Here is a 21,005-nt window from a genome sequence, read left to right on the forward strand (position 1 = left end):
GGGTCCCTGTTGGCGGTTCTTTCCTCTATGGGGGCTATGACGGTACTCCCGGGTACTTCATGGACAATGTCATCGTTCGGTTGGGGCGGGGTCTCTCTGGTCTCCACCCAGGTTTGCAGCGCTTCTTTGAAATCGTCCTTTGTACTTAGTCCAGTGGTAGCGATACCCAAGTCTTTGCAAAATTGTTTAAGTTCTTTATGGGTATACTCCTCTTACAGGTCTTTCTGGAATTCTGCGGTCGTTCCGGCTTCCTTAGTAGTCATCGTGGCTGTGGGTCTCTGTCAGTAGTGACGTGTTACTCGCTGTACGATTTGCGTGGGCTCGGATCCCGTCGCTTGCCACCAATGTTGGAAAGGCGGCCCCAGGGGAGACAGAAGGTGTCTGACTGTCCGCCCCGAGACCCACCTCTCTGTATGGAATAGGCCGAGCACCGTAGGGAGGCCTCCTCGGCGAGGCTCCTCTCCTACAATCGTAACAGCCGGGTAATCACACTACTTACAGATAGACACTACACAGGAAGGAGGTTCACAAGAATCTTTATATAAGTACTCAAAGCAAGTTCTTGGCAGGATAGCGGCAAGGATCGAGGGATCCGTAATGTCTTGAACTCGGGGGAAAAGGGGGTAGCGGGACAGTCTCGGCACCCACTGGTGCTTGGATAGTTCAAGGGTTCAGGCCGCGACAGCGTCAGCAGGGCCTCAAAGGTAGTTCAGCTTGGTCAGGCCGCGACAGCGTCAGCAGGGCCTCGAAGGTGGTTCAGCTTGGTCAGGCCGCGTCAGCGTCAGCAGGGCCTCGAAGGTGGTTCAGCTTGGTCAGGCCGCGACAGCGTCAGCAGGGCCTCAAAGGTAGTTCAGCTTGGACAGGCCACGACAGCGTCAGCAGGGCCTCGAAGGTAGTTCAGCTTGGTCAGGCCGCGACAGCGTCAGCAGGGCCTCGAAGGTGGTTCAGCTTGGTCAGGCCGCGACAGCGTCAGCAGGGCCTCAAAGGTAGTTCAGCTTGGACAGGCCGCGACAGCGTCAGCAGGGCCTCGAAGGTAGTTCAGCTTGGTCAGGCCGCGACAGCGTCAGCAGGGCCTCGGAGGTGGTTCAGCTTGGTCAGGCCGCGACAGCGTCAGCAGGGCCTCAAAGGTCGTTCCAGGTGCAAGAGTTCGGATCAGGATCAGCCGCGACGAGGTCAGCAGGGCTTCGACTCCAGATACAACTGCCGTCCTGATCCAGGGCTGGCCCAGATATAGGACTGGAGTCCTTTGATGTCCGGACCCTCGCGCCTGGGGGTCAGAGGGGCCGGGATGACGGTGTCCAGACACCCAGCAGGGGGGTGGAGCCAGCGCCCAGGGAGGCTGGAGGGTGATCGATACCAGGCATCCGGGGACGGCTGGAGGGCCATCGGAACTTCCCGCCCCTTGGATCTGTCAAGTGGCCACTCGACCACCTGGGAGGATCTTGGTGCCCCGATGTCGGGGCTTCGCTGGGGCCGGGGCCAGGGTGGCGGCGGCCACGTGCTCGGGACGTGACTGGCCCAAGATGGAGTCGGGCCAGAGATGGGGCCAGGCATGGTGGCTGGACCGGCGGCGTTGGCGAGCAGGGCCCGCCGGGGACTAGGGAGAGGGAGAGCCGTAGGTTGCCAGGGGGCGGCCCTCCTTGCGGGTTCGGGACTGTTCGTGTCAGGGGGGTCGACAGCAGCTCGACGGCGGCCCGATGTCGTCCGGGGGCCGCCATGTGGGAGGGGTAGGCCCACGCCACGAGGCCGTGTCCAACACACCCCCTGAGGATACGGAAAGGGATTCATCGGAGGGGAGCCCCCAGACAAAGCGGAAGAAAAGGGCTTTGACAGAGGAGTCTTGCTACTTTGCCAATTCCTCTTTACCGGTGCAAAAGTCAATGGTTAGAACCCCGGATAAATCTGACCCCTCTGTGGTGCGTAGAACACTAGAGTCATCAGAAGAGGTATCCTTGAGTCTTATATATCGAACAGTGATTACTCATAGGGAGGAAACGTGATTAGAAAGCCAAAGGACACAGAATGTCTATCGTAAATTAAAAAATTCAGTACGCGTATCGCCAAGACTTGCTCAGAGTTTACTGCAAGAATTACCGAGGCAGAAGCCTGTATTTTGTATTTGGAGGATAAACTAGCTTCACAAAAGATGATGCTATGGAAACTTATTGATTTGGAGAACAGAGCTCGGCGGAACAATCTGCGAGTCTTCCAAATTCCTGGGGGGGTTGAAGGACAGGACCCTCGTAAATTTATTATTGAATTGTTTACTGAGGCGTTTCCAGAATGAACTCAATGGGACTGGCAGACAGAGGATTCAGAGGGCTCACCATTTTCCCTTTTCTGTCCGGGCCCGGCCAGGTCAGTCGGCAGAAGTGGCTAAACCAAGGGCCATACTGATTTAATTTAACAACTTTTTGGCACGAGAAGCAGTTTCCGACCTTGCCCGTCTCGATAGGAAAAGAGTTGACAAGGGGGTTGAATTTTTTGTTAGGCCAGATTACGGCCATCAGAGGGTAGAGAAACACTGGCAATTACCTCAATTTATTCTACCATTTCAAACTAAGGGGGCCCAAGCTTTCTTACTACAACCAGCCAAACTTAAAATCATCCATAAAGGGAATACTAGGTTTTTCACCTCTGAAATTTTGACGAAAGAGTTTCTGCAAACCCTCAAAGAAGGATAAGGAGGGATTAGGCTTATAGAATTATTATCAAATTTGCAGCTCCCTTTTGTGCTCTTATTCCTAATTATTTGCATAACTCTTGTTTATCAAGTTGTATACCCCCCAGCTGTTGCAACAGGTTATGTCGTGGGGGAAGAGAATGAGTATGCATACTGTCTGTGGCCTATTGATCTGTAGGTTAATGTTTTTTTTGTTAGGTTCAATTGTTGGGGGACTTCACGGGTGTGGGAGGGACTTTTGGGTGTAGGGAGCATGTCACCGCTAGGACTAACAGTCCTAAAGCCTCGAGGTAGTGGGGCTGTGGGGTGTGCTGTTGGGGTGGTGTTGGGGGTGAGGGTGGTGGAGAGGGTAAGGAGGAGGGTGGGGGGTGAAAGTAAAAGAAAAAGGAAGATTCATAGCAGCAAATAAAAGTACAGAGGGTTAAAAGGTTTGCGTATAGGCCTGTAGGTATGGCAACCTTGAATTTATGGCAAATTTAGGCCTTCGAATATGCACACTGAATGTGTGCGGGTTAAATCATTATAATAAAAGGCAGAGGGTCTCCAGAGAGCTTCGGGTGGTTCAGCCAGATGTGGTGTATCCACATCGGGCTGATTTTGGGCCATTGTGGAATGTAGGACAGGAGGGGTTATATTTACCCTCTGTACAATATACGGCTCTACCCTTGATGAAGCCCCAATATTGGAATATTTAAATGGGGAGCTTGCTACATGGCCCATTCTGTTATTCTTGTGTGGGGATCTTAATATAAATTTGACCTCCGAAGCTTTTCAAAATTGGAGGCGAAACTATAAAGGTAGGAAACCCCGGGTCATCAAGGCTCTATTTCAATTACTAAATCTGTGTATACCCAAGGGTGACATTGGACCATGCACTTGTGGTAGTTGAAATCCCGGACCTTGCTCGGTGTGTAGCCCCGAGAACGTTTACATTTGACAGGAAGCATTTGATGGATGAAAAATTTATTGAACACATGAAGGTGTGGATAAAGGAATTTTTGCAAATTAATCGACACTCCGCGTCCTGAGGGACTGTATGGGATACATCTAAAGCTGGATTTAGAGGGGAAACACAGAGCCTTGGGTATTTAAAATGTAAATTAGTGAAACAGGCATTGCAGGTTTTTTATGATGAGTTTAAGATTGTCGAAGAGGAATTAGTTAATGGGTTAGCTGCAGGATATAACACCACACCACTTCAGAATAATCTAGCGAGATGTAAGGCCAAAATTAATCTAGAATGGAGCAAGGAGAGCGCCATAAAATATCAAACATATAGAAAAGAGTGTCATGAGTATGGCGAGGCCACGGGCCGATGTTTAGCCTAGAAATTGCAAATATAAGAGGATGAATAAAGAATGGATGGGGTTATTGTGTCTGATCCCTAGAAAATTCTTATAGTGTTTCATGATTTTTATACAGAATTATATACAGAGAACGATACTGGGGGCCTTTCTCCGACAGATATGGGACTTCCAGCCACTTTATGGGGCAAATTGGCTCAAACGGATGTTGAACCTATTAGGATGGGGGAATTAGAGCAGGCCATAAATTCTCTTGAAGTAGGGAAAGCTGCGGGACCAGACAGACCCCCCTTGGAAGTATTTAAGATCTTTTTTCAGGAGATAAAAAATGATATGCTTAACGTTTATCAAACTTCACAAAAAGGGGAGATTCCACAAACCTGGTCTGAGGCCAATATTTGTGTGTTGAAGAAAAAGTGGAAACCATCTGAATTATCGGGGTCTTATCATCCAATCTCTCTTCTTAATGCCAACGGTAAAATCTATGCAAAAATCTTTGCCACACGGTTGGCAAAAATTATACCATCAATAGTATTGTTAAAACAACACAGTTTTATACCTGGGAGAGGGACCGTAGACCATGTGCGTAGAGTAATTACTCTCCAAGATATCGTACAGGTAGAATCTCGAGAACTTGGCCTGATTTTACTCAATGCCGAAAAGGCGCTCAACCGGGTTTTGTGGCATTTCCTCTCATGGGGACTGCAACACATGTGTTTTGGGCAGGGCTATATACGTGCTTTAAACGCCCTTTATCATCTCCCCTCAGTGAAAATTTGCTCAATGGGATATCACTCAGAGACCATCGCGATTTCTAGAGGCACGAGACAAGGCTGTCCTTGTTCACCACTTTTATCTACGCTGTATATTAACCCTTTTATTCTTATGCTAGAACAAAGTAGAAAGATTTTGCCTTGTAAAGTACAACAAGAACAGTATTCTGTAATGGTTTATGCCAATGATATAGCGATTGTTACTTGTAATCCCTGTCTCGCTATACCTGAAATAGAATCCCTGGCGCAGACTTTTGGGGCACTTTCTGGGTATAAACTTAATACTGCTAAAACCCAAATTTTATGTACAAGTCAAGCAATGGATGGGGATGCTAGGTGTGTTAAGGAAGCTATCTATCTGGGTATTAAGATCCGTACCTCTGTTAAAGAGATCATTGAGGTTAATTGGGGCGATATTATTTGGGGAGTAAAATGCTCACTTGAAAGGTAGGAGAATCTCCATCTGTCATTAGTGGCAGAGCTAACGTTCTGAAAATGAATGTCTTACCGCGAGTTATGTATTTTTTTAGGGCTGTGCCCCTGGAGGTATCCTATAAGCAAATTCAATATTTACATATTTACAATCTCTCTGTAGTAAGTTTATTTAGGCTCCTTGGAAACCTCGTAGGGCTGCTCGATATATGACTCCTTCTTGAGAAAGAGGAGGATGGTCTATCCCTGACTTTGCTTTGTATTACTGTTCCTGTATTTTGGTTAATGTACGTATTTTACGTACTGTAGAAGAGATTAGTAATCTGGCCAAAGCCCCCTCAATTTATCAGATGATTCTAGGGTCAAAGGTCAAGCATTGCCTATTCAAAAGAGTGGACAGCAGTTATTTTAAAAGACCACACTTCAAGGTATTAAATGCTGTGTTTAAAGTCTGGAAGACTGTACGGAAAAGCTTCGAGATTCCAGTACTTTCCATGTATACCCCCACTAATGCCACAGGAGTGCTGCCCCCGATCTTCTGCGACCAGATGGCCTTAGGCTTGAGAAGGAAGGGGATTACCTGACTTGGCGACTTATAACTTGGAGCCCCCAGACAGTGTCTTGCGAGTTTAGCGAGCACACAGGCAGCATATCACCCTACTGCTTAGCACAACGCTTGAGGACTTTTCTAAGCTGCATTTTACTCGAACTGAAATAATTTTAAAACTGCATTTCTTAGCATTTGTTTGAACACTTTATATTTGTGTTTTTTAAAATTCACGAAATTGCAGACAGCACACTTGTCGCTTACCCGCAATTACCTACAGCACACACTCGCTCGATACATGCCGATTTAGGGCAAGGCACCGAGCACCAGGGATTTTAGTGGTGGCCATCTTAGGGCGGGACAGAGCGGTGAGAGCGCGCTAGTCTCCGTGATAAAAGGAAACAGGCCATCTCCGCGCTAGCGGACGCATTTTAGCGGACACGCCTCGTCTACGCCGGAGTCTAGCCTGAGTCAGCCCGGCTGTGCCCGTCCAGGTCGGGACATAGGGCATAGATCTCTGCCCAATCTTATTCAGGTATGATAACATGTGAGCGACTTAGGGCGTTACGCCCCAATAGCCATGATAAATGCATAACACTGAACCCGCTATTAGCTGGAATACAAACATGCCCCAATTGTACCCTCTCTTTGACAAGTCATCAGCCCTATCCTGACACTCCCCATGGTACCTTTCACAAACCTCACCGGCAGGGAGAGAGTCCCAATAACTTTAAATTTTACTTGGTAAATTGTCGCTCATTACCACAGCATAAATTAGATATTTTCCATCTTTTAATGGAAGAAAAGCCCAGCGCGATATTCTTAACTGAGACTTGGTTACACGATGGTGCAGGTCCAGATGTTGCAACTGCCCTCCCCCCGAGTTACGCTATTGTAAGGAGGGACCGTGTTGACCAAATAGGAGGGGGCATTGCTATTATTCACAGTAGAGATCTTGTGTGCAATTTTGAACCTGCAGACATTCCTAACTGCGAAGCAGCATCATTTAAAATTACCCTCAGTCCTAATTTTATTTTCTCTGGCTTACTTATCTATCGACCGCCAGTAAATAACCCCTCATGGTCAGACAATTTGGTAAATTTCATTCTACCTCACCATCTGAACGCCCAAAATTGTACGGTACTTGGAGATTTGAATCTTCATTTAGAAGACGACAATAATAAGATCTGTAAAAACCTAATTGATGACTTTATGGTCTTAGACATGACTTTACGTAATAAGGGTCCCACCCACAAAGCTGGACATTTGTTAGACCCTATTATTTCAAACATGAGAGAACTCTTATGGCTGAATACCACCCCTATTTGCTGGTCAGACCATTTCCTCACACTTTTCTCTATTTCACTTAAATCTATCAAACGCCCTGCCATGATTCCCTCTGAAACTTTCAGGAGAAATTGGAAAATTCTAAATACGGATGATCTCAACAATGCATTGAGGAAAGATCACCCATGTTTAGATGGGGATATGGAAAGCATATCGGAGGCCACACAGATATGGCTAAATGGCGCAGTGAATGCCTGCCTGCCCCTATCCCGTTGCAAAGGGAAAGTGCATCGCCCCCCGCCCCCTGGTATACAGAGGCCCTTAAGAAAGAAAAATCTACATGTAAGGCTCTAGAGAGGCAGTGGCGTAAGAACTATGAACTGCATCAAAAAGAGGTTTATCGCAAGGCCAGAAATAGCTACCACTCAGCATGCATGAAAGCTAAAGCATGCTATGTTACTACCACTATTAATACGGCCGTAAACAAATCCCAGACTCTCTTTAACACTGTAAAAGAGTTGGCTGGAGAGAATTCAAGAGCGGAGATTACCCCTCTCAATACTCAGCAGTGCCAGGACTTGGCGTCTTTTTTCACTGGAAAGATTGAGAATATTGTCTCTAACATTAACAGAGACAGCATTATCACACATAAGCAAGACAACATCCCCCAAGTCTCCAGAGGAAGTTGTCACCTTGATGCTTGGCCTCCCATTAATTTGGACAATCTGAAGGAACTATTAAAATCTATTAAATCGGGTTCCCCACGTGACCCCATTCCTATCAGTATAATCGGTCAACTAGAGGACTCGGCCTTGACTTCCATAGCAGAGATACTTAACGCCTCTATAGAACAAGCCACAGTTCCTGCTTTATGGAAACATGCCATGGTCAATCCTCTGCTCAAAAAGCCGGCCGCAGATCCTACGATATTGTCCAATTATCGACCAATATCGTTACTGCCTGCTTTTTCTAAAATCATGGAGAGGCACATCCATAAGGCTCTTTCAACCTATGTGGAAAATAATGACCTACTTCATCCGTCCCAATCTGGCTTTAGGAGTGGCTACTCCACCGAGACTGCCTTGCTCGGGGTTACAGAAAATATCAGGGAGCTCATGGATGATGGCCAAACGGTAGCACTGGTCTTGTTGGACTTAAGTGCAGCCTTTGACACCATTTCTCACTCCAGACTACTTGTCAGGCTGGAGGAGAGTGGTGTCGAGGGCAGGGCACTGGAGTGGATTAGATCATACTTATCCCTCCACACTTTTCAGATCTCCTCGTCTGTGGCATGCTCTGATGTATTCTACTCTCCCCATGGTGTACCACAGGGATTTATCCTAAGTCCTTTATTTTTTAATTTGTACCTACGACCACTGGCCAACCTTGCAGAAAATTTCGGTCTTATCTTAATGACCTATGCAGACGATTCTCAAATTTTGTTTTCACTTTCTAAATCTGACTCGTCTGCTCCATCTGCACTAAAAATTGGCCTTCACGAAATATTTAATTGGATGTCGGCCAACCAACTTAAATTAAATGGGGAGAAAACCGAGATCCTCCTCTTAGGGAATAGTAAAGATCTTTGGAGTGATCCCCATTGGCCGTCGTCGTTAGGTAAGCTCCCGCCACCAGCTTCTCAGGTCAGAAACCTAGGGGTCATCATAGATGACAACTTATCTATGACACAACAAGCCAACAAAGTGGCAGGCATATGCTTTACCATTCTTAGATGGCTACGCAAAATTGTCTGGATGTTACCATCTACTACCCAGAAGACCGTAGTCAATGCCTTAGTGACATCTCGGCTTGATTACGGTAACATCTTGTACCTGGGCTCAAACAAATCAGTAATAAGACGCTTGCAACTCGTGCAAAACGCTGCTGCCAGACTGCTTTGCAGAATCCCCAGATACGCCAGGATCACCAAACATCTTAGGGATCTGCACTGGCTCAGGGTTGAAAACCGGATTCGTTTTAAAACCCTGAACTATCTGTTTAAAATTAAAGCTGGTACTGCCCCCAAGTACCTACAAGACCTTGCCAAGCCCTACCTCCCCAATCGCAATCTCCGTTCATGCACAGCAGCGAATTTTGCGGTGCCAAGGTACAAACGGGCTAGAATGGGCGGGAGATCCTTTGCTTATTTGGGTCCAACTCTTTGGAACACATTGCCCATTCATATACGCAAGGAAGAAAACTATATGAGATTCAGGAAAAGCGTGAAAACCTGGTTGTTCGATAAATAAGTGCCTTTTGATTGTTCTCTCTTGAGTTGTGTTTTGTGCCTGGCTAGTTCGGCGCCGGGAAACCCTTTGTGGGTAGCTGCGCGCCTTATAAGTGCTATAAAATAAATAAAATAAAATAAATAAATATCATGATGATGGGAGATTACACTTATTTGCGGAGTTGGCGGATAAATTCCATCTACCCATAACTCAATTTTTTAAATACTTACAAGTAAGGGACTTTCTGGGAAAACACCCTATTTGCATTATGAAGTTTAAAATTGTAGAATCTATTAGACAGCAGGGAAACATCGAGCTAATTTATAAAACACTGTTAGAGGGCAGAACGGATGATCTAGAAAAATATAATATGAGATGGAGAACATGGTTGGGGAACCCTGAAATCTCATTGGAAAAATCTATTGATTTGACAGGGAGGATCTTTCCTGCAGCCAACCTTAAAAGTCATCATCATAAAATGTTATTCAATTTGTATTATACCCCTCTTAAAATGATGAAGTGGGGGGTCAGCATGGTGGGAAGTGTTGCCGCTGTGGAAAGGATAGTGCAGACATTGTGCATGTGTTTTTTGCATGTGCGGTATTGGACACTCTGATAGAATCTATAGAGAGGTTGTTGTCAGAAATAACCGGGGACTGTGTTAAAATTTCTCAGTCTATGATGTTGCTTGGTATTGGGGAAGATTTCCGCCAGGGGCAGCTACTATATGAACACCGTTATCCTATTTTTATGGCCATGGTGGTTTCTCAGTTGGCAATTGCCTCACTTTAGCTACAGCAAGAGGCTCCGCCCTTTAAGATGTGGCGGGCCAAGTTTCTCAATGAGTACCACATGGAATACAGTTTATATCCTGTTAAAGGATATAGAAAAAGGAGATTAGGGTTAATGATTTGGGGGTGGTGAGGGAGGGGGAACATCCTTTACGACACGGATGTTACCCCGCAGTACCGTTACAACGCGTATTTTAGAACGCAAGTTGTAACCACGACTTGCGCTGGAGGGCGCTAAAGGACAAGGAATAGTAGATTTACTATTCCAACACCTTCCCTACTGTACATAGGCTGGTGTTGGAATAGTAAATTAAACTATTCCTAAGTCCGCACCCCTACAGCACAAGTCGTGGTAACTACTTGCGTTGTAAAATACGCGTTGTAACAGTACACGTGGTAATACCACGCGCCGTAACAACGTACATCCGTGAGGGAGTATATGACGGGGTAATTAAGTCTATTATGTATCATATAGTTTGTACTTCATGTTAACTTGATGTCGAGGGCATTGATTAGGATTGGGGCTTAAAATGGGCAATGATGGAAGTCTTGATGTATGTGTTCAGTTATGTATTATTTATTTTGCTACTATGGAATTCTAATAAAATTTAAAAAATAGTCGATCATTTGACATAAATATCATGTCCTAAATGTGGCAATAATGTTTATGAACAATGTTTAGTACAGAGTATTATGTCAGTCAATATTCTGACCATGCTATTCAGGTACAACACCTTCAATAGAATTTGACAAAGGATGACAGATTTAATAAAATAAGGGCTGTTAGCAGGAAAATCAGTAGCGCTCAGACAGGCTGATGTACCGTAGGAAAATCCAGTATGTATGGCCACATGTTGACCTTGCACTTGGGGCCGTTCATTGAAGGCAGAGCAGAAAAAATCTATGTGCAGTACTGCATTGACACCAGCTGCAACTGTGTCATAACATTATGTCAGATGGACCCATATGATAGATTAGGTGCTAGTTCAGCTGTGTCTGCAGCAAGAAGTTATATTTGATTTCACAGAGTTTGAAATTCAGCGATAGTATTTCTATTTCAATTAAACTGCAAACACTTAACGTAACACTGTATCCATACACATTATTTTTAAAATGGCCTTATTAACTAAGTAAGTTTAAGTAAGTCCGTTTTATTTGTAAAGTGCATAGTTAATTAAAACCATTGCACAGATAAAAAATTAATTAACTATAAAATATGGCATGTTCCAAACAGTTTTGTTATGTACACACCGGTTTCTCATGTATTTCCATTAAGAATTCTTTAGTAAGGAGTAAAATGCAATGTGCTGATCTTTTTAACTACCATCTCTGATACTATTGTGGGTGCAATATTCAATTATTCCCTTTTAATAGTTTTAGTAAGGAGTTTCTCTGCTGTTAGCACTCAAAAGACAACAGTTAATTTTGTGTTATCTAGTGTTTGAATGTTATGTTTTTTATCATTCCAGGTCCTTTAGTTTGGTGTAGTAGTACTTTGGAGTTGATAGTGATGAATTATTATATTGATATTAGGGTGTGTCCTGAGGAAGAAAGAAATAGTGTGCCTTAAATGGTCTGCCTGTAGAAAATGAGTGTACTCAACATCATTATGCAATGCACATTAGGGTAAGCATGACACTCTCATACTTTTGTAGGGAAATCTGACACCACCAGCTAAACTATAACCTGCATCTACACTGCACTTCCATACCACACTTTCACTACCTACATCGTACATGAAACCTACATCCCAATGTTTGCTGTTCTACACTCCTGCATCACAAAAGACATCAGTTACAACTAGCTAGCATATACTTCTTTCCTAGAGTTCAATTACACTCTTTAAATCAGGAGTCTCAAACCTTCCCTGAGCTACTGTCTAATATAGGAATTTTATAAATGCACACAGAGACCAAATAACTTAAACACTGCCCCTAGAGTACCCTTAAGTTCTTCATTCCAGATACAGGGAGCATAAAGTATTGATAGAACAGGAGCTGTAACGCAAAGGTTTACAATTGGGGTCCCTGAGGATCAGTGTTGTCCCTTTGCTCTTGAAACACCTAAATAGAGAGATGAGTATAAGAGAGGAAGATAAATAAAACAAAAAGAAAGAATGACAAAATAGAGAAAGAAATCAGGAAAGAAAAACAGAAAGGAAGGAAGAAAGAAAGAAAGAAAGTAAGGAAGAAAGAAAGAAAGAAAGAAAGAAAGAAAGAAAGAAAGAAAGAAAGAAAGAAAGAAAGAAAGAAAGAAAGAAAGAAAGAAAGAAAGAAAGAAAGAAAGAAAGCAAAGAAAGAAAGAAAGAGAAATATAGGAAAAGAAATATCAAAATAAAGGAAAAAAACAACGAGGACAAAATACCCAGAGAAAAGAGTCAAATGCAGGAAATGAAGGAAGAAAGCAATTAAGAAGAGATGAAAGACGAAAAAACAAACTAGGAAAGGTTGAATGAAAATACAGGAAGAAAGAAGACATGGTAAAAAAGAAGTACGCAAAAGAATGAAGAGCACAACAGAGAAAGAATAAAGTAAGAAGGTGAGAGAAAGAAAAAGACAGCGAGAAAACAATGGAAGGAAAGAAAGAAAAAAAATAAGAGAAAAAAAGTAGAAGAAAACAGAAGGGAGAAGATCAGATCAGAGGTGGAATTAAGAAAAGATCCTTGTGGATGAAGAAAGGAGAACAAGAAAGAAACAGAACAATAAGTAATAACACCAAAAGGAGAAATACAGAAAAAGAATAACAGGGGAGGGAAGATGAAGGCAGAGAAAACAGATAAGACTGAAAAAAAGAAGGGAGAGAAGGAAACAACCAGAGAAAGAAAAACATTGAGAAAGATGGAGATAGGACAAAAGAAAAGAAAGAGAGAAGGAGGGAAATTAAGTAAGAGTAGAAGAAAGAATAATAAACGAAGAAAAGAGAAAAACAGAAATTGGAGAAAAAAGAAAAAATTAAAGAAGAAAGGAAAGAATTACTGAGAGACACAAGATTGAAAAAGAGAAGAAAGAAATAGTAAGAAAGATACAAAGAACTGGAAAATGGAGGAAAAATTGAAAATAGAGGTTGAAATGAGAAAAAAAGAAAGAAAAATATCAAGAAGAATATTAAGCCAATAAGAAAAAAAGAAAGAGAACTGAAAAAGAATGCACAACAAAGGAGGGAAGGAAAGAGATAGTGTAAACAAATAGGGGGGAAGCGGGAAAGAGGGAAAAATAAAGAAAGAGGACAGCAAGAAAGAGAGAAGAAAATACATTGAGAAATGAAAGAGAGACATAAAAACAAGGAAAACAGAAAGACATGTAAAATGAGGCTAGAAAGAAGTAGAAAGCGAAGAAATTATTTTCAGAAAAGGGTAGTCTGCATCCTCAAGCACTGTCAGCGTTTGAGTAAATCATAGGAACGGGAGCTGTGTTTTAAATAGCTGTGTTATCAGGTGGGCACCTGTATATTCTCAAGCTTGTTGACAGGCAATTATCATATGTGAGCTACTCAATGGCAGTCTGCGAGCTACTAGTAACATGTGATTGATTAGTTGGAGACCATTGCTTTTAATCCACCAATAGGAAACACGCCACTTCCTACTCTTTAAGTCTCGCTTACTTCTGTAACTACATTCCACCTCCTTCGGAGCCCTACATTAACACCTGCACCAGACATTCTATATGGTTTTTATTTTTTTTGAAAACATATTTTATTAGGTTTTCATGCAATGCACAAACAATTCACCGATACATGAAACTTCATTACCTTAGTCTCGCAACACTTGACCAATAATTGTATCCCCATCCAGATTTTGCCTCGCCCCGCCAAGTCTGTGTTAGTCCATCCATTTGTTCCACATATAGAGTGAGGCCTTTCTAATAGCAAGAGTTATATCCCAGTGAACCCGAGACACAGTTCTACAGGGCTAAATTATGTTGCTCTGAGCCTATTCAGGCACTGTCAGCCTCTATGTTTCAGCACGGATTAAAACAAACAAAATTCCCCCCTTCAACTCAAACTCCCTGCCCTCTACCCCCCCCGAACCCTACCACCTACCTCCCCTCAGACATGTCGCTTTCCCTAGCCGCGCATGTAATGCTCATAATGTGTTCTGCATACTCCACCCTAGTCCTATGTCAGTAGCCCACATCTCCGCCGCAGGGACACTCCCACTTCCACGCTTGCTCCTCCCATTCTCTCAACTCACTACCTGTTGTTGCAGTCTCATATAATAAAGAGGGCACCCATAGCCGGCGAGGTCAGTCATCATCCTCAGTCGGATTCTTGAGCAAATCCTCCAACGCCACCCAGGCTCTCGCCGACTCCCAGAATTTGTCGTTGTCAGTCCTCCGAGCTAATTGGAGGCGGAGCGTCCCCTCGCAATCCGCCCACTTAGTAAAGTCACTTAGCCAGCGCGCAACGCTAGAGGCCGTGGCCGCCTTCCAATGGCTAGTGATTTCACGCTTGGCTAGAACTAACCCCAGGTCTAGGAACTTACTCGTGGTTTTGTTGTGGGAAGTGTGGGGGAACCAGTGCAACAGGCATACCCCTGGAGTATTCTGCAGGTCCCTCTCCATCACCTCCGTCAGTTTGGCCAGTACCTCTCCCCAGAATCCCCGAAGCAGCGCACAATCCCAGAACATGTGTATGCATACCGCACCCTCCAGTCTGCATCGTGGGCAGGTAGCGTGGGAGCCCAAAAACTTTGTGAGGCGTAAGATACGCCCGATGAAACACATAAAATTGAATACGTTGGAATCTCGCGTTTCGGGAACATTTCCAGGTCCGTTCCATTAACAATTCCCAAGGTTTCTCCTCTATAGACGTTCCCAGGTCAGTTTCCCACTTAATACGCAGTCCCTCCAGAGGTGTCCTCAAGCCCTGGATCAACCTCCGATACAAGCACGTCACCGCCTTGATCCTACCTACAGAGGTGACCACATACTGGCAGGGAAGGAAGACCCGTGGTTTCGCTAACCCTTTTTTCCAGTGCTTGCGCACAGCAGCTGTTAATCCCGCGTGCAAGAGAAAGTCCTGAGCAGGAAGTTCGTGCCTCTGCATGAGGTCTTGAAATGGTAAAAGTGCACCATCTTCATACAGATCTCCAATGAAGGAGATCCCCGATTCCTCCCAGTCATGTAGCCGCTGTCAATCTCCTCCATGGGGGAGCTCCTCACAGAACCACACCGGGATCTCAGGGGCATATGCCGGACCCCTTTATTGCGTCGTATAGCCCTATACCAACATTGCCTCAGGACCCATAGATCCCTGGATACCTCACGTTCCCGCATAGGGAACGGTAGCAAAATCCGACTCAAGTGACGAAGCTCTAGGTCCCTTCTTCTCTGGTTTGTCTCCATTCCCAGCTTCCCTGCCAGCCGTTGTGTGAGCCATTGGAACTGGGCTGCATTGTAGTAAGCCTCAAATCCGGCACTGCAAAGCCTCCCTCCCGACGCGGGCGCATCATGGTCGGCAGAGACACTCTTCTTCGTCCCATTCCCCACAGGAAGCTCGAAACCATGGAGTTGAATTGGGCAAAGCACTTTCCAGGTATCCAAATCGGCAGGGTAACAAAGTAATAGAGTAAACGGGGGAGGGTTATCATTTTTAATAATGCCACACGCCCCGCAACCGACAAAGGCAGGGAGGCCCAGAAGTCAAGGTTACTCCTGGTTGAGCGCAGAGCCCTCCATATGTTACCCTCAAATAAATCAACTGCCTCATGGTAAATTCTAACCCCCAGACCAGACATCCTATAATTTATACCTACATACTGACCAACAACTCCTGCACCACCACTGTCACTCTCAATACCCACCAAATCATAAGTCTCACAAACTTTACTCTATACAGCTTATCTCAAACATAAACACAACATCCCGCACCGATGCCCATAACAAATGCAACAATAAAACTGTTCTGCTTTATCTCTGATTCCATTAAATAATGGTATACTTGGTTGTGATTTTTGTAACTATTAAATACATTTTTTGCATATTGTGTTCAGAGGTTTTCAATTATAAATACATCTATACATTAGAAAAACATTAATCTGGTCAAACGGAAAAAGTCATAACATCTCAAATGTTATCCACTCTATTTTTTCTGCACATTGACAGTAAAAGAAAGAGAGGTTTATTTCACAACTAAGGACAAAAGAAAGCTGTAAATACATAAATCAATTAAAAAGTAAATGAGCATTCATCAAAGTAAATATTTCTTTGTAACAATATGATGCTCAATATATATCTAGGAGAGAAACCGGTGGATTTCAACGCAGGTCTATGATTGTTTCACCTCTTTATATATTTTGCACAGCCTTTAATAAGACTATAACAAACATTAGGCCCCTGATTTAGAGGTTGGCGTACAGGTTATACCGTTGCAAATATGACGGAGTACCCTGCCCTCCAAGCTTTTGTCCACCTGCCTTATTTACAGATGGGCAGACTACAACTTTTCAATCAGTGGATTTCTTGATGGCTCAGTTGACCAAAGCCTGGAATCATTTTCTTTTGCCAATCACTGCAAAAAAACTTGCCTGTGAGGGACAGAAAAAAAACAATAATGATCTCCACACCTTGGGAGAAAACTCCCAGAGTGTGGAAGTCATGAATCTTTTGTTTTTCAGGAACTGCTGCTTCATGGGTTTCTGAAAAAAAAAGTTAAATAGTTGGTGAACGGCTGTCAAACCGAGGATGGCCATCCACCAAACCTTTTGTACCTTGATGGAAACCGCTGTGACAGTGGTTCCTTTCAAAGTACAGAGATGATCGCTGGGCAAGAGGTCAGCTTGAAACATAACAACTCAAATACCATTGGGGTGGCGGACGCAATGTCCTCTGACACCCTGGAGGACACTGCTTTGCCTGTCAAATACAAAATCAGGCCCCAAATTCCATATTTTTACTCCTAAAGAACTTCTGAAATATCTTAACAAAGGTAGCAATATTGTAACACCGAGAATCGGATTCTTCTTTACATTCCACAGGTAGGCAAGGGCTGAGAACACAAAATAGAGTCAATCTGTATATAACAAACTAATAGATTCAAAGGTAAAGCTCTCTCATAGATCTTGATTTGTATTTTGTAGAATGAATTGCCTATTTTAGTACCAGATTTGCACACAGAAATGTGTGTGCATGTCTGTACTGGTTTGTGTGTGTAGTTGTTTATGTGTGTGAGAAACTGAGAGAAGAGAGAGTAAGAAAGGGGATGAGAGTTCGGGGCTGCACTCATTTTAAATCATGGACTAGATTGGCAAAAACCACAGGAGGTAGGTGGTGTTTGTTTTGCAGCAGATTCTGACAAGGCATGTGCTGGGCCTTTTGTAACAAGCATTGTACTTGCACCCATTTCACCCCCCACACTGTGTCAAGATGCATTACACCATTTTCTAGGAGGCTAGGGCCCATACAAATGAGGGAACACTTTTGTCCAGGTGTTTCTGTCAAATTACTAAGCACTGGCAAAGGCAAACTGGATCGCAGAAGATGTCTAACTCTAAGGGAAGCAGTGCAAAGGTATCACGCCTACCGAGGCACACTTTGGGAGGTGCTACGGAGATTCTCAGAAACCCAGTCATCCCCATGAAAATGAAGTTAAGTAATATACCCACCTCCAAATGTGTTCCGATATGCTGGCAGTACAAAACAGAACAGCAGCTTGGAAGTGCCACACATCTTTCACTGTTGCACCCTCTCTGGCCTCTGAGACTTCAGGACTTCACTAGCAAGGTCATGTTTTTATCAAGATATACAAGGAGATGAAACAACTGTAGACCTATTTCGTAACACACCACATTGTTATTAGCATGTAGTTCATGTATTATACCATTACAGTACTGTTGATTTATTGACATTGTGCTTTATCATGTATTTCCATGTATTTTTATCTAAGACAGTCCATCCTAATTAGAGTGTTTAAAATACATTTGTTAGACTTAAAATAGGTAAAATATTTGTCAATATAATCATTCAGTGTTTTTAAAGCCAGTTTACCTTTTGTTCCGCTCAAAAAGATATTGCAGTCTCTAAGACCAGTATTGTGTTGAAAGGAGGTTAAATATTTCACAAACTTATACCCCTAGTACAGATATTTCATAAGTATAAAACACTAAGGTAATCCAGGTCTAGAGAATAGCCAAATAGAATTAATTATTTCTGATGATATATGCCCCATGCCAATACAGAAAGCGACTAGGTCGAATAGCTCGCACCTCTCAGCATGTACCAAGCAATACATTTGGTGCACATCCTAAATGGTATAAGTCACTTTTGGATACCTCTGCAGTGCAGAAAGACATTCATTTATAAAAATAAGAAAAGCCTTTTTGATGTGAAATTAAGAAAAGACAAGAATTTCTGATATTTTGATGGACTTATTTATTCATTCATTGGGGGTACCAATATATTTATAATTTTATTATGACCCATTTTTATCCTGTAAACTTTCTTGCTGCTAGGGGTCAAGAAATCTCAGACTACATCCTTATTTTCAATCTGTTTTGGCAACTGCTGGTTCTACTTGGTCTATTTCAAGGAGTGATTACATTGTTGTTATTTGCTCCGCTTCTATCTTATTGATAATTGAGTCTTAGGGCCTGATTAGGAGTTTGGAGGACAGGTTTACTCCATAACATACGTGAGGGATATCCCGACCTCCGTATTACAATTCAATTATATCCTATAGTTGGAACATGTAATATGGCGGACGGGATATCCGTCACGTTTGTGATGGCGTATCCCATCCGCCAAATTCATAATCAAGCCGTTATTGATTTGTTCAAGCATCTCCTGTTTCACAATATTCCCTCTATACCTGATCCATGGTACTTAATACTTGTTTTGGATTTGTTTTTCTCCTCTTGTTTGTCACAAATGTTTCAAATTACCAATATTTCCTATTTCTGCATATTTAGGAGAATTCGCCTGAAGTTGAAAGGATGGCTTTAATGTGTCAAATTTCTCTTACCAAGTGGATACCACAGTCAATATCTTCTAAGATTGTAAATCTGTTTACGGTGCCTTCTATTCCAGAGGAGATTGTTTTTTGGGCCATTCATCAAATGACAATTCAATACGGTAATTTGAAAAAATGCTATGTTGTTGTCAAACACTGTGCTCTGTGGCAGTCTACCGGATTCTACATTCATTTTAGGTCTGTCTGCAAATATTTTATCTGTCTATGGCTCATGTCATCACAACACTCAAATACACAGAGTGGGCTCTGAAGCATGTGGCAACATGTTCTTTCAGTTCCCTTACTCCATTGTTCTTTCAGTTCCCTTACTCCATTGCTTGTTTAAAGTATTTCTACATTTTGTACAAAACCCATAACAGTATGGCGAATTTATGCATTTTACAGTGGTGATTGAGAATGGATCAATCACTAGCATTGCATATACAATGCAAATTGAAAGTGGAAAGAAGCCACAGGGTATATTTAAGTTATTTTCTACATATATTTCAAACTGATTGTGGCATTCAGAATAGAGTCCCATGCCCATGCCTTTGCCATTTCAGCCCGCATAGTTAAAACAATTAATTTTTTAAGGAAGTGACAATTAATTGGAAGGAAATACAACAGCACCACTATGTGTTGCAACCCCATGTCATAATGGTAATTCAAATAAGCTCTAAAACGATTACTTTCTGTACAGTGCTAATTAAAGAAACAAGCATCTCCGTGCTTATGCCATCAGAAGGCTTCAAAATATGGAACTCCAGCAAGAGGCTTTAGAAGTGAATGGTTGCATCTTAAATACAGGTCCACTGACAGCCACTTTTGAAAGATGCAAATGTATTGCTGCTATTTTGGTTATTATGTTCAAATGATACATATTTTTTTAGATTTGTTGAAATTTAGTAATTTCACATTTTAGATTCACATTTTAGCACCACATACCAGTACCAGATGTCCCTTACAGGTTTTGTTTCATTATGTCTCTTGAGGAAAAACTGTTAAAAACTGAAACAGCTCTACACCAACCAGCTACTTAACTATTAAGCCTTTATTTGTACAAGGATTTAGAATTTCTGTAAATGCAGCAACTCTGCTATAATGCCGAACTCCTTCATCACCGTCATAAAAAGGTGCGAGTGAATCCTGGGAAAAGACAATGTGAAACGTTCTTTTCCGCTTCTTGCATTACGTTTTATGTTCTGCTGGGTGGAAAATATACAAGGCCATGCATCAAGATTTTTTTACAATATGTTTCATGACCAACACCAACTTTGCAGCACACTCATCATCTTAAGTTAGTATTAGTGTTTAGTTTAATTAATTGTTTGTCCTATTTTCTCTTACAGGACCGGAAATGGAACCATATCTAGATCTGATTCTCAGAACGCTCTTTCCTGTAATGAAGACTGCTTCTACAATCAACCAGAAATATTGGTTTAGCCTTGGTGTGCACCTGCGCTGGTGGAGCGGTCGGGTTTGGTTTGATGGTTGGGAGAGTGTTGGGAAAGGACACCTTTATTAAGTTCACTTTTGTAACCTTTCCTGAGAGCACCCTTCATGCAAAGAGATGCAATTTCTTATGTCTGATTGGTGCAGAGAATAACAGTCCCTATTCATCCCATTGTTTTCAACAACTGATTACTTATCTGCATTAAACTTTCATTTGTGGCACAAATCAGAACTCAACTGCAACAATGGTCTGCATAATGTGTAACTCCACTACTTTCTAGTACATTTGCCAATTGGACTGGCATGCTGAGCTGCTGTGTCAAGTTTGCCATGTAATGACTGGAACACATCTCTAGTCTGTATAGTGCACCTCCGGGAAAACCCCTATTCTTTTCAGTAATAAAACACGAAGGGCTTGATTTAGAGTTCGGTGGACAAGTTGTATCCTATTGTATGTGTAATAAGAGGGACGGGCTATCCCATCACGTTTGTGACGGGATAACCATCTGCCACAGCCTGAATCAGGCCTTATGTTGTGAACTTACCTCCCTAGGAAGTGGAGCAT

At 42.9% G+C, this 21,005-nt stretch overlaps 1 protein-coding gene across 1 annotated transcript in view; it reads left to right on the top strand.

The window, feature by feature from the left end:
- LOC144798125 (uncharacterized) overlaps positions 1–21,005 on the top strand; it is an 81,935-nt gene extending 60,930 nt beyond the window's left edge. Inside the window, exons 5-6 of the mRNA XM_078668881.1 lie at positions 18,948–19,110; positions 20,338–21,005. Of these exons, the coding sequence (XP_078525007.1) occupies positions 18,948–19,110; positions 20,338–20,513 (339 nt within the window). The 3' untranslated portion in view covers positions 20,514–21,005. The remainder of the gene's footprint in view (positions 1–18,947; positions 19,111–20,337) is intronic.

This window comes from Lissotriton helveticus, chromosome 12 (assembly GCF_964261635.1).
Source record: "Lissotriton helveticus chromosome 12, aLisHel1.1, whole genome shotgun sequence".
Lineage (NCBI taxonomy): Eukaryota > Metazoa > Chordata > Amphibia > Caudata > Salamandridae > Lissotriton > Lissotriton helveticus.